This window comes from Lithobates pipiens, unplaced genomic scaffold (assembly GCF_037356315.1).
Source record: "Lithobates pipiens isolate NorthernLeopardFrog02 unplaced genomic scaffold, aLitPip1_a1.2 Scaffold_19, whole genome shotgun sequence".
Taxonomy (NCBI): Eukaryota; Metazoa; Chordata; class Amphibia; order Anura; family Ranidae; genus Lithobates; species Lithobates pipiens.
In genome coordinates this window covers 515,483,929-515,497,378 of record NW_027507764.1, presented here as the reverse complement: position 1 = coordinate 515,497,378, position 13,450 = coordinate 515,483,929, and the positions used below count along the sequence as shown (strand labels likewise).

The window sequence follows — 13,450 nt, the reverse complement described above, 5'->3', positions numbered from 1 at the left end:
ACGCATGGTCAATGTCATACTTGTAGGTCAAGCTCTGCTTCCCCAGAGAAGTTCTGGAACAGAAGCTGGGATACTTCGCACGTTGAGCATACTCTCAGCATCATCATATGAACTGGTGCTCTCCTTTGTCAGGATGGACAATGTTTTTTACATTAGTCGGGCCCTTTGACTGCACAGATTTTTTTTTAAATGTGAACTTGGCCTTTAGGCCGGGTTCACACCGCTGCGATGCGGGAACGCCGCGAATCCGCGGCGTTTTCCCGCATCGCACACCTCCCGCCGGCAGTTCACACTGCCCTATGCGGATGGCTGGGAGTGTCAATGTTATGTTAATGACACCCCCAGATCCGTCCGCATATCGCAGTGCGATCTGCCGACTCGCACAGGAATCGGATCGCATGGTGTGAACCCCCATGCGATCCGATTCTGTTGCGGACCAAAAAAAGGGTCCCGTGCGAGTTTGCTGCGGGAGCGCTGCGAATTCAGCCATACTATCTGTATGGCTGAACTCGCATCGCTATGGAGATCGGATGTGATTTGCGGTGCGAATCACATCCGGATCTCCCCCCGCAGCAGTGTGAACCCAGCCTTAAGGCTAGGTTCACACTATTGCGATGCGGGAACGCCGCGAATCCGCGGCGTTTTCCCGCATCGCTCACCTCCCGCCGGCAGTTCACACTGCCCTATGCGGACGGCTGGGGGTGTCAATGTTATGTTAATGACACCCCCAGATCCGTCGGCATATCGCAGTGCGATCTGCCGACTCGCACAGGAATCGGATCGCATGGTGTGAACCCCCATGCGATCCGATTCCGTTGCGGACCCAAAAAAGGGTCCTGTGCGAGTTTGCTGCGGGACCGCTGCGAGTTCAGCCATACTATCTGTATGGCTGAACTCGCAGTGCTACGGAGATCGGATGTGATTTGCTGTGCGAATCACATCCGGTTCTCCCCCCGCAGCGGTGTGAACCCAGCCTAAAACCGAATTCATAAAAGGGGGCAAATTTGTGCAAGAATGCAGCTGGTATAACAACACTTTGTAGATAAAGACACTGCTTTGTAGTACGAGGAGCAGATCCAGATCCTTGCAGCTTTACGATTTTCAGGAAACTGGGAGTTACAATAGGCACCAACTGATAATAGCTCTGAGGTTGTAGTCCGTTGATAGGGATACAGTTCTGTTCTTTACTTTTCACATGGCAGGAGGCCATTTTTTCCTACAGGTGTGGTCACACTGTAAATTAGTAACCTAGTAATAGTCCAATTGGTTCTACTTCCCATATATTTTTATTGCAGTCTAAACCATTGATCAAAGGCATTCCAGTGGAGCATAGTCAACAGACTACAATCTGTAAAGTAGTTACCTAGCAACAGACCAATAGGTTCAATTTCCTATGTGTTTAATGTAGTCTGAACTATTGGTCAAAAGCATTCCAGCAGAGTATATTCAACATGAGAGTGAAATCTGAAAAACAGAAGTTTCCTTGTTCTTGCCATATAACAGCCTCTCTCAACCTTTTATGCCAACAGCACCCTTGAAATGATTTTCAGGTTTGTGGGAATCCCACTAAAACCAATTCATTGGGTAACTGAAAATGCCTCCTATTTTATTGGCCAGTGGAAAGAATGCCTCCCTACACTGGTGGTTAGAATGCCACTCTACAAGAGAGCTAAAATAATCATTGATATGCAGTAGAGCTGCACGATTAATTGTCAAGAATCGTTATTGCGATTCTTTCCCAGTTCCGATCTTGATAAAAGAGTTTCAGGATTCTTGCTATGCAAGGAATTCTCTCTGCTCTTCTGAAGCCACAGCTGTTAAAAGAAAGGAAAAAAAAAATCTGGGCAGTCTGCCAAGAATCACAACATTCTTTATCAGTTGAACTAAGTCTAAACATTGTAACAATTTGTCAATGGAATAGACTTCATGTGTAAATGAATTTTTAACCACTTAAACACTAAACCTTCTTCTGACATTTGTTAGTTCCAAGTTAAAATTATTTTTTTGCTAGAAAATTACTTTGAACCCCCAACATTGTATTAATATATATATATATATATATATATATATATATATATATATATATATATATATATATATACACACACACATATATATACATATAATTAGTAGAGACCCTAGAGAATAAAATGGTAGTTTTTGCAATATTTTATGTCATTTTCAAATGCAATTTTTTTGTAAAAAATTACTTTAAGGAAAAAAAAAAAAAAACTAACAAGTAAAGTTAGCCCAATTTTTTTTGTATAATGTGAAAGCTTTTACATTGCGAGAATCGTGATCTTTTTATTCCAAGCAAAAAATTGTGATTCTCATTTTTGGCCAGAATCGTGCAGCTCTAGTATGCTGCCAAGTGGTGCTGGCCCAGAACTATGCAAGAACCATCAACGTGGAGGTCAATTAGCTACTTCTCAAGTAACTTCTAGCAATCTCTGGAGAAACCCCCTAGGTTTCCACATAGCCCTGGTTGAGAATGGCTGTCATATAACCATAAGGCAGACTAGAGATGGAGTTTGAAACAAATATCAGGATACACTATACGCAGTGAACATTTGTAAACCTGATGAGGACTATCAGTTAATCATGCAATCTACTGTCAAGATGTAGATGCAATCACTGGAGAGAGCATAGTTAAACAATTACTGAAAGACAACTCTACAGTGTGAAGTGGAGCCGCCATGCTATTGTTCCACTGCAGCAACATTTAATATTGCTCAGAGTCTGGGACACACACGTATTCACCTCTATCTTGCTCCACAAGGGTGGCAGCACACAGAACATTTGTAAATTGTATGCCACCCAGTAAGATGAAGGCCCCCTTTTTATAATGGCCAATCTGAGAAAGGTGGATAGAAGAGAAGGCAATTTATTACACACCCTACTGCACACACATGATGTGGAGCAACACACTGTCAATATGCATGGATTGACACATTTTGAACGTGGGAAGGGTCTATGGGAAGGGCAGACTGGGCACTAAGCTGGGAAAGTGTGCAGCTTCCCGACCAGCAATGACCTTTATTAAAAGACTGAGTTGCACTCATTGCTCTGTAAATATACAATAAAAAAAAATGTCAGAGGAAAAAAATCTGACTTGCAAGTATGACCCAGAAACTAATATTCAGCATGGAAACATGGCACTTGGGTGTATACAATAGTGATCTCATGAATACAATACATGCTGCAATTTTATCAACATCTACAACAGCAAAAAAGTGATTTACATTGTCCCTGCACTCCTCATACAGCGCAGTAGGATTGTCCGTACACATGGCTGGTCATTTCAATTAACACAAATGCAATGACAGCACACCAGAAAAACACACACTTCGGGAACAGAGTCAGCAGAATCAGCTCAACTGTGAAAGCATTTGTGCTGTAAGCACCGAGTACCATGATCCAGCAAAAGACACAGAATGATGAATTGCTGCATAAATGTAGAACAGAATAATGTTGTTTAGGATTTGCTTTCATCAGTTGGCAACTGAAATTCTAAAGAAAATAAACTAAAACGATCAAAATGACCCAAACGTCACATGTGAAAATATACGATTCTGGGACATATTTAAAAAAAAATAAAAATAAAAATGAAACATAAAATAGAGACAAACCAGCACACACAGAGAAAAGTTGTCATCACCGCAAAAGCAAAAAGAGAAGACAGATAAAGAGATGCAACAATTTAGCTTTTCTAAAAGAGCCCCCAGCCACGCTGTGCTGAATATTTCAAGGTGTGCGAGATAGTGTGAGTGTGTGTGTGTGTTAATGGGCCAGTAAACATGAATTACCTAAAAGAGCAACCCATAACAGGTATATATGTAAAAGTTTAAGAACACAAGTTGGCTAGACAGCAAATGGCACATTTTATTGTATCCTAGGTTTGCCTGCCCCTTGGCCACTAACCCTAAAAAACACAGGGCAGCTGATATGCAGGATCTGTTCACAGATACCTACGCAAACACTTCAAAAAAGTATTGGAAATCTGAAATAAAATAATTTGGTGAGGGATCACTTGCATATAGCTGGCTGTCTAATATTCCCACTGGCAGAATGGTGTTGAGCTTTTTTCCTCTCCAAAGTTGAACTTGAAGCACTATTTGGACAACGTTGGACAACCAGCAGCATATAGCTACACAGAAAACCTTACAGGGAGAATTAAATAAATACATGGACCATGCCTGTGAAGTGATAGCTCCATGAATGCCATACTAATCCTCTTGAGTTGGGGGCTCCAACTTCACTGGGTGTACACCATTCCAAGGTCATGACTCAATAGGTAGAAAAGGCCAAGGGTTAGCATGGCAGCCAGGAAAACTAACAGGCAGGCCTTTAAATATTTTGTCTATTTTTCTAAAACTAGAAAGGCTGAGGTGCAAATAAGTTGACCTCCTAAACCAGAAATCTCACCCTCCAGTAAATTTCAGAAATGTCTGGTGGCCCTGTTTGGAGGTTGGCTGAAACAAGCAGGGCAAGATCTGATACTTTGTTGCCAATGCTTACTGTACCTTAATTTTTACTCCATTGCAGGCCAACTCAAAGCATGTGTCACAGAAAGAATTGCTTTCGGTTTGGAACCTAGGAAGAATTTAGATTTCTAGAGCGACATAGTATATGGAGTTGTGTCTTGGGCCTCCACCTGGGGGAGCCGCCTCTGGCATGCTTAGTCCTTTTTTTGTTCATGTTTGTTTTGTTTCAGTTTCAGTGCCATATTAACTTTTCTTCTGGATGGATTATGTCCTTAAAGTGTTACTAAACCCACAACAGTAAAATCTGTGTATATATGTAGAATAGCATGCTTGTTCTAATCACTGAACTTAAGTGGTTAATCCTCTGTACTGTGGAAAAGATCCTCCCCCTCCTGCAGGGTCTTTCTTGGCAAGGCCAGATAATACATAGTGAGGGTAGTACTGCTGCACATGCTCAGTTAGGTCTCTATTGCTGGAGAGAATATTTCCTGTTTGAAGCGAGCTTTTCAGGTCACACGATATTGACACCATACCATGTATACAGAGCCTAAAAGACAGCCCAGTCCCCTCCCTCCACCTCTATACCCAGTACCTAAAAAAGAACACAGTGGGTGGGATGTCACATCTTGATGGATGATCCACCTCCCATAACAGCATTAGGACACAGGCTATAGAGGAAATCTCCTCCTACCTGAAAACTCAGCACTCTGTATACCCTGCAATTTATCAGGCGATTGTGGTATATCAGCCAAACATGTATATAGTAGCAGTACATTAATATAAAAAGAAGATTTAGAAGCTGTGGGCACGGGGCGGAGGGGGTGAAGTATTTTGATATTACTGGGTTTAGTAACACTTTTAAGCAGGCTGCATATAAGGTTGGTCCGAGTACCAATTTAGAGTCATTTGCGTTTAGGAAAACTTACTCTATTGAATGTAATCAAACCGTTATATCTTTTTTTGTTATTACATGTTTATGGATGGACTCGCCTGATTTAAAAAAATAAAAATAAATAAAAAAAATAAAAGTATAAAAACCTCAAAAGAAAAGAAAAAAAAAAAAATAATTTGCTTTTCGTAAAAATACATTGGTAATTTGTCATTATACTCATAGTTAGTGATGGTCTTTAACTCAACTGTCAAGAAAGCCTAACAGAATTAGAAACTCATTGGACAGTAAAATAGTTCCCATATACAGGTTTTACCTGTGCATTAAGTAATTTGCCTGACGTTTTGCTTTACATATATCTTAGATCCTCTATAGGAACAGACTTTTATATATCTATATCCGTATATTTATTTGTTTTATCCAAGCCAACTCGTGTTCGTTTTAATGACCCATTAAAGCCTACACCATCCTGCAGCAGCTGTTCTAGGTCTCACTAAAAAGGACACTGACGCAAGAGGCGGCTTTCCTGGAAATGGGGTAACTACTGAAGAGGGCACCTTGAGACGTCTGCAGAGAGTGCGCAGTTCTTCAGTATTTAGGGCATCGATCCTGCGGTGGTACTCAGCCACTGATACTACCTGAATATGGAGACAGGAAGACAATAATTCTACTAATAGCAGAGGAAAGAAACAAAAAAAAAAAAAAAAAAAAAGTTAGAAAAAAGCAACAGAAGCAAGACACGGAGAAAAAGAAACCGCAACATAATGTCTGAGGAATGGTTAACATTTATAATACTGTATTAACAATGAATGCCAGAACATTCATGCAAAGAATCCAGTTTCTGGCATTTGTGGACATTTCACAAAATCTGCTGAACTGCTGTTTCTGGGAATGAGAAATTGCATCACAAGAATCAGACATATAACACAGTCTCCAAAAAGTAGACATATGTTAGAAGAAATCAGTTAACTTAAGACATAAAACAATTATGTGATGATATTACAAACCTTGCACACAAAATGACAATGCATTTGGGAACATCTGACCATCAAATTCACAATGTACTAAATAATGGAGTTCAGATGTTTCCACTGAAGGATACAGTTATTGCTACAAAAGACATTTTAGACACGTGTGCACTTCCAACCTTGTGGTAACAGTTTTGTGAAAAGGACCTTCTCTGTTCCGGCAGGGGCAACCCTGTGCACAGAGCCAGCTCAATAAAGAGACACAGTGGGGTTGATTTACTAAAACTGGAGTGCCCAAAATCTGGTGCAGCTCTGCACAAGAACCAATCAGCTTTCAGGTTTTAAAGCTTAACTGAACAAGCAGAAGTTAGAAGCAGATTGGCTACCATGCACAGCTTCACCAGATTCAGAGTGCTCCAGTAAGAGTAAATCTCCCCCATTGTTTTCATTATTTCTGCATGCTGGTGGGCAAGCAGCCCAAACTAACAGCATCTCTTTTGCCTTTATACTGAAAGCCAAAAAGATTAGAAAGGAACAGAATCTCCCTGAGGATAATTTCTCTTACATACCAGAAAGAAAAAAAATATACATTGCTGGTCCTTGACTTTTATAGCATTTGAAAGGTTTAAATCAAATGGTGATCGTGGCCTTCAAAAAAGGGGTTCCTGGTGTGTAACTTTTTTCCTTATAAGTTAATTTGCTTAATATGTGCACAATAAGTTCAGTACTTCTAATGGAGTTTTTCCTGCTCAGTACAAAAAAGAAGCCATATTTATTTTCTTAAAGGTTTGTTTGCGCATCAATCAGAACGCTTCTGAGCAGCCTTAAAAGCTTACCTGCAGCCACGCCAATAAAGTTCTTAGCCCTTGTACACACGGTCGGAGACATTTCGACAGCCAAATCCAACGGATTTTGTCCCCGACGGATTTTGTCCGAAACTGTTGCATACACACAGTCAGACAAAGTTGTCAGAAAATCCGATCGTACTTAACGTGATGACGTTATTTCGTTAGGACGGGACTACGATCAGGCTAGTAGCCAATAGCTTTGGTCTAGGAATTTGATCTGAGCATGCGTGGCACTTTGTCCGATCGGAATTCTCTACACATGATTGGACAAAGATTATCCGACAACACGGTCCTATCGGACATTGTCCATCAGAATATCCGAACGTGTGTACAAGGACTTAGATTTTTTGTGGCCAGATATGTTGTGAACCCCTGTGAATTCTATGGTTTTTGTATCTGAACTGGCTTGAAAGTTTCCTTATTGACAGCCCATGCAGGGCAGTAGGGGAATGTTTGTGGCCAATGTGTCTAGAAGTCCCAGTGAGTTAAGCTGGCCATAGACGGTTTGATACAAACCTTCTATACCAGTCTGTCCGATTTTTCATGCAATTATTGCCAGCGACTGTTATAGCCACTAGCAAAAATCACTGTTTTCCTGGCCAGGACAGCTCCCCCCACCAACAGTCAACTATGTTGATGGTGGATTTGAGAGACTTTCTTTCCTGCAACCAAATCGCACCATCTATGGGTGACTTTAGAAAAGTTTAGTCCCCGTCAAACCCACTTATCCACAACAACAAAATGTTTTCAGACCTTACAATGGGTGTGGCTAAGTAGGCCATGCATGGCCCACTCCGTAACACTCAGTGTCTCCGCAGACCAATCCCTGGATTAGAACTCTGTAGCCAGATAGAAGAAATTTTTGGATACAAATAAAGCCAATAAAAAAGATAAAGAATTCACATGGGATTGACATTTAAAAAATAAAAATGCTGGTACTACATTTCATGGCATTTTTTAGATGGATACAGTTCAGCTTTAATAGAAGCCCTCATTGTCAGATCCTTAGGTTGCCAACTAGTTGCGAAGCAGTGAACCACCAGCCATAGCGCAGACAATTGGAGATTCTATCTAGGTCTTCTCGGACACAAAAATCTACTTGCTGCTTCTTAGGTTCCTGATAACGCCAGGCAGAAGAACTCTACCATAGTCTCAAAAGATGAACCCTCTATCTCTGCCATCTTTTACTGCATTGGCAATTCTGTAAGAGTATAATGAAGTTCCCTGGGCAATGTACTGTCAGAGTCCTATTCTTCAGCATCCATCATAAACCATCTATTAGTGTACAAGATATTCACTTTTCAAGCATGATCAGTAATAACAAGCTCAGGCATGACACGTGAATTCCTCCTTTGGTGAAAGGAAAGTTACTGCAGAGACAGAGGAACAAAGTCACACGAGCCAGAAAAACTCAAGGACAGACTACAGGGAAGGAGCCACATGGGAGAACATAGAGGATCCTCCCAAGACTATGGAATGTTCCTTCATCAATAGGAAACTGAGCAGCAAGGCAGTAAACAAAATGATTACTGTGGTGTGTGTATGCACAAATATATATTATATATATATATATATATATATATATATAAGTTTGCTTTTAAGAGGATCGGTCATTTTGTATGCCATAGGCGTGCACTGTAGCCTGAGTACTTAAGACCAAGTGGTGAAGATTTCTTCATCCTGTGAATGGGAGAAAGGTTTGAAAACTCCTGGAGAGACAAGATAATACAAGTCTTTTGTATCTTGCCAAAGACAGAAGACCATTCTTTGCACTAACCACCCTCAAATGGATTTCATGATAGGTTACACGTGAGCTAAATCATAGGAACCTGCAAACAGAAGCACGAATGCTGGAGGATGCATGCTAAACTGTGCAACCAGCGTCTAAAGATTTTTAAAGGTTAGGAAATGACAATGGCACAATGGAGAATAATTTACATATACAATAAACATACATATAAGGACACACAAAACAAAAATAAAAGAAAAAGGTTGGCTGATTTAACACAAGAGTAGCAAAAATCTACTTAAAAGTTTATCAATGACAAGCTCCAAGGGGAAAAAAAACAACCTAGTCCTGCCTTCTCTACCTCGTGTCCCAATGGTGTGGAACATGTGTGTTGCCAGTGATACCAGAGCTCCCATTATCCATGCGTGTTCCAGGCCAGTACTTCACTAGGCAGTGGGATAAAGATAACAGCTCATCTTTAAAGTCAAGCCCCACAATGAAAGCTGCATATATTTTTGTCTTCATGAACACTATATAGTATAGTTCCAGCCAAAACTTGTTTCTTCTTTTGGATAGAAGGGAAAGGGTACAACCTCTTCACAGGTATTCAAAACTATCTATGCCCCGTTGGGAAAATTGCTCTTTACTTTCTGTCCTGGTACCACTAACCCTTGAACATCAAGGGAGAAAAAAAAAAAAAAACTCTCCAGCAGAGACACGGGTTGATTTACTAAAACTGGAGAGTGCAAAGTCTCGTCCAGCTGTGCATGGTATACAATAAGCTTCTAACTTCAGCTTGTTCAATTAGGCTTTGACATAAAAAGGTGGAAGTCAATTGGTTTCTATGCACAGCTGCGCCAGATTTTGCATGCTCCAGTTTTAGTAAATCAACCCCACTAATAATAGTGCACCATATTCTGCTAAACTTCTCCAGACTTAATGACCACTTGAGAGAACTCTCTACTAGAGACACTTGAATCCTCTTCCCAACTTCTCCAGCCTCACTGATCACTGGGACAAGAAGTGAAGAGAGAACTCTCCAGTGGGAGGTACTTATCCTTCAACCCCCTTTCCACCTTCTCCAGCTTCACGGACCACTTGGACAAGAAGTGAGGAGACAATTCTCCACTAGATACACTAAGCCCTTGTACACACGGTCGGACATTCTGACAACCAAATCCGTCGGATTTTGTCCGAAACTGTTGCATACACACGGTCGGACAAAGTTGTCGGAAAATCCGATTGTTCAGAACGTGATGATGTTATTTCGTTACGACGGGACAACGTTCAGGCTAGTAGCCAATAGCTTTGGTGTAGGAATTTGATCTGAGCATGCGTGGCACTTTGTCCGATCAGAATTCTCTACACATGATCGGAGTATGTCCGATCGGAGCATTTTGTTGGAAAATTTTACCAGCAAGTTGGAAAACTTGGTCCGTCGGAAACAGTCCGATGGAGACCACACACAGTCGGAATATCCAACAAAACGGTCCGATCGGACACATTCCGTCGGAATCTCCGACCGCGTGTACAAGGGCTTAGCCTTGAAGGGAGGGTAAAATATGAAAGATTCAACCTCTTTACAAAGAAAACTGTTTTTGGCTGGAGTTACTTTTAAGGATCCTTGTGTTTAAGGCAGGCATCCCACTACAAAAAAAGGCAAAAAAAACAACTTTATCCATCTAGTAAAAACATATTATATCATAGGTTGCAATGCTGCACTTCATTCTGAGTTTTTGGAAAAAAAAGGATAGCATTATTAAATGCAGTGCCACAGCAGACAAAACTATACAGCACATGCTTCCAGTGCTAAGCCCTACTCCAGCTGCCTAGCTTGTATAATGTATACGGAGAGGGGTCATGCTCATGCTGACCAGCAACTAAAGGCCAACCTGACAAAGACCACATTGCAGTCTCTCTCAGAGTAGGTGATCCCCCATTAGAACATCATTGAGAATACTGAAGGATGTACTGTACACAAGGCACCAACATTGTAGAGGCCATTCAGTTGGAAGAATGTGTCTGAAGGATCACGGTACACACTTGAATTAAATTCTGACTGTATACTGACCACATGCTGATCTGTAGGGCAGTATCTGCTAGAGGTTTTTTTTCTGTATTGGCACAAAAATGTAACAGGTGTCCTCTTGGTTGCTGCGGGATGTTACTGCTCCCCTCACCTCTACATTGACTATAGTGTTGGGCAACCTTAAGTAAATGAAGAGGTGAGGTGAGCAAGTAGGGTACCCTTACCCAGAATGTAAAACAGACCTGAATGTAAAGGGTAAATGTGCTGCTTTTTGGAGAAAAGAAAAATGAAAATTATATTATATTATTTTATATACCTTGCAGATATTGTACGTTTGCCCACTTACAAAAAAAATGAAGGGTCTATTTTTTTTATTTTTTTTTTAGAGATGTATTTTAAATGAGAGAGACAGAATAGCAACCAAAAATCCAGAAAAAACCCTTAGAACACATGTTATAAATTGAGTTGCAGTTCAGTGAGTTAAAAAAAAAAAAAAATATTATATATATATATATATATACACATTTTTATAACAGCTTACCTGTAAAATACTTTTCCTGAAGTACATCATGGGACACAAGGCCTTAAGTAATTACTTAATTGGCTATAGGCTACCTTCAGGTGTTGACACTGGTAAACCCAATCAAGTTTACTCCCTATATAAACCCTCCTCCTTCCATCAGTTTTTGTGGCAAAGCGAATCCCATAAAAGAGGGGAGGGCCCTCTGTGTCCCATGATGTACTTCAAGAAAAGGATTTTACGGGTAAGACATTCTAAAAATCCTATTTTCTGTAACATACATCATGGGACACAGAGCCTTAAGTAATTATTTAATGGGACGTCCCATAGCAATGCTACTTGAGGGGAGGGAGACACAACCTGCAGGGTACCCCCAGACTTGAGGATCTATACTGCTTCCTGCAGCACGCTGCGCCCGAAGGCGATATCCTCATACCTCCTTATATCCAACTGATAAAATATTGTGAATGTATGCACTGAAGAGGAAGCTGCGGCCTTGCAGATCTGAGCCATAGAGGCCTGGTGACGCACTGCCCAAGAAGCACTGACTGACCTGGTAGAGCATGGGTCTTCAAACTATGGCCCTCCAGTTGTTCAGGAACTACAATTCCCATCATGTCTATTCATGTCTGTGAATGTCAGAGTTTTACAATGCCTCATGGGATGTGTAGTTTTGCAACAGCTGGAGGGCCGTAGTTTGAGGATCCCTGTGGTAGAGCGTGCTTTAACTGGAAAGGAATCTTACCCCTTAAATCATAAGTTTGAATTATCGCTTGTCAAATCCACTTGGTGACAGTGGATTTTGACGATGCCCGTCCTTTCCTAGGACCCTCTGGCAGAATAAATAAGACATCAGTCTTACGAATCTGAGCAGTTGCCTTTAAAGAGATTTTCTCTGCTCTCACCACATCAAGACAATGTAGTGACTTTTCTTCCCTGGAACATGGTTTTGGAAAAAATGATGGCAGGTCAATATCTTGGTTCAGGTAAAAACCTAAGACCGCTTTTTAGCAAAAAGCCTGGACGAGGGCATAACACCACTCTGTCCTCATGAAAAATCAAATATGGCTCTTTACAAGAAAGAGCAGCCAATTCCGAAAACCCTCCTTGCTGAGAATATAACAACCAAAAATACCAACTTCCTTGTCAGAAGGACTAAGGGAATATGTTGTATCGGTTCAAATGGCTGTTTTTGTAACACAGACAAAATTAAGTTCAGGTCCCAAGGGTTCAAGGGAGGTTTCACGGTCAGATTAAGCCATGTTACCCCTTGTATAAAACCCCGGACTAAAGCATGAGTAGCAAGTGGTCATTGAAATAATAACCAATGACCAATAAAGCTGAGACTTAGCCTTAGTACTTTAATAGTACTCAAGGCCAATTTAATTTCCAACCCTAATTGTAGAAAGGCAAGAATGACTATGATATATCTCCGAGGGTGCCAACCATTGGATTCACACCAGGAAACATAAGCCCCCCAGACTCTATAATATATAGTTATGGAAGCTGGCTTCCTTGCATTAATCAGGGTAGCGATAACTGACCCGGAAAGCGCACGTTTCTTCAGAATGTGGGTTTCAACAGCCAAGCCGTTAAATTTAGAGACTGTAAGGAAGGATGGAATATCGGTCCCTGAGAGAGCAGAGCAGATCTGGCCCTCCACTGCTATCTTTACGGTTTCTGCATACCATGACCTTCAGGGCCATGCTGGTGCCACCAGAATTACCGGATTTCTTTCCCGCTTGATCCTGCAAAAAAGTCGTGGCAGCAACTGAATAGGGGGGGGGGAATGCATTGATCAGTGAGAACTGATCCTATAGGGTCGCCAACGCATCCGTTCCACATGCGAGTGGATCCCTTGTTCTGGCCACAAAGTTTACCAACTTCATGTTGAACCTGCATGCTAGAAGATCCATGTCCGAAGTCTCCCATCTTTGGCAAACAGCCTAAAATATGTCGGGGTGAAGAGACCATCCCCCCTGG

General features: G+C 41.2%; 1 protein-coding gene across 7 annotated transcripts in view; it reads right to left on the bottom strand.

Annotated features, from left to right (window-relative positions):
• Positions 1 to 13,450, bottom strand: part of OXR1 (oxidation resistance 1) — an 807,173-nt gene that overhangs the window by 40,549 nt on the left and 753,174 nt on the right. For 4 of the 7 annotated variants that reach the window (XM_077493164.1, XM_077493165.1, XM_077493166.1 and 1 more), the window contains one exon: positions 5,931 to 6,011. The exons of the other annotated variants lie outside the window; for them this stretch is intronic. In XM_077493164.1, coding sequence (XP_077349290.1) covers positions 5,931 to 6,011 — 81 coding nt within the window. The remainder of the gene's footprint in view (positions 1 to 5,930; positions 6,012 to 13,450) is intronic. 7 annotated transcript variants of the gene reach the window in all.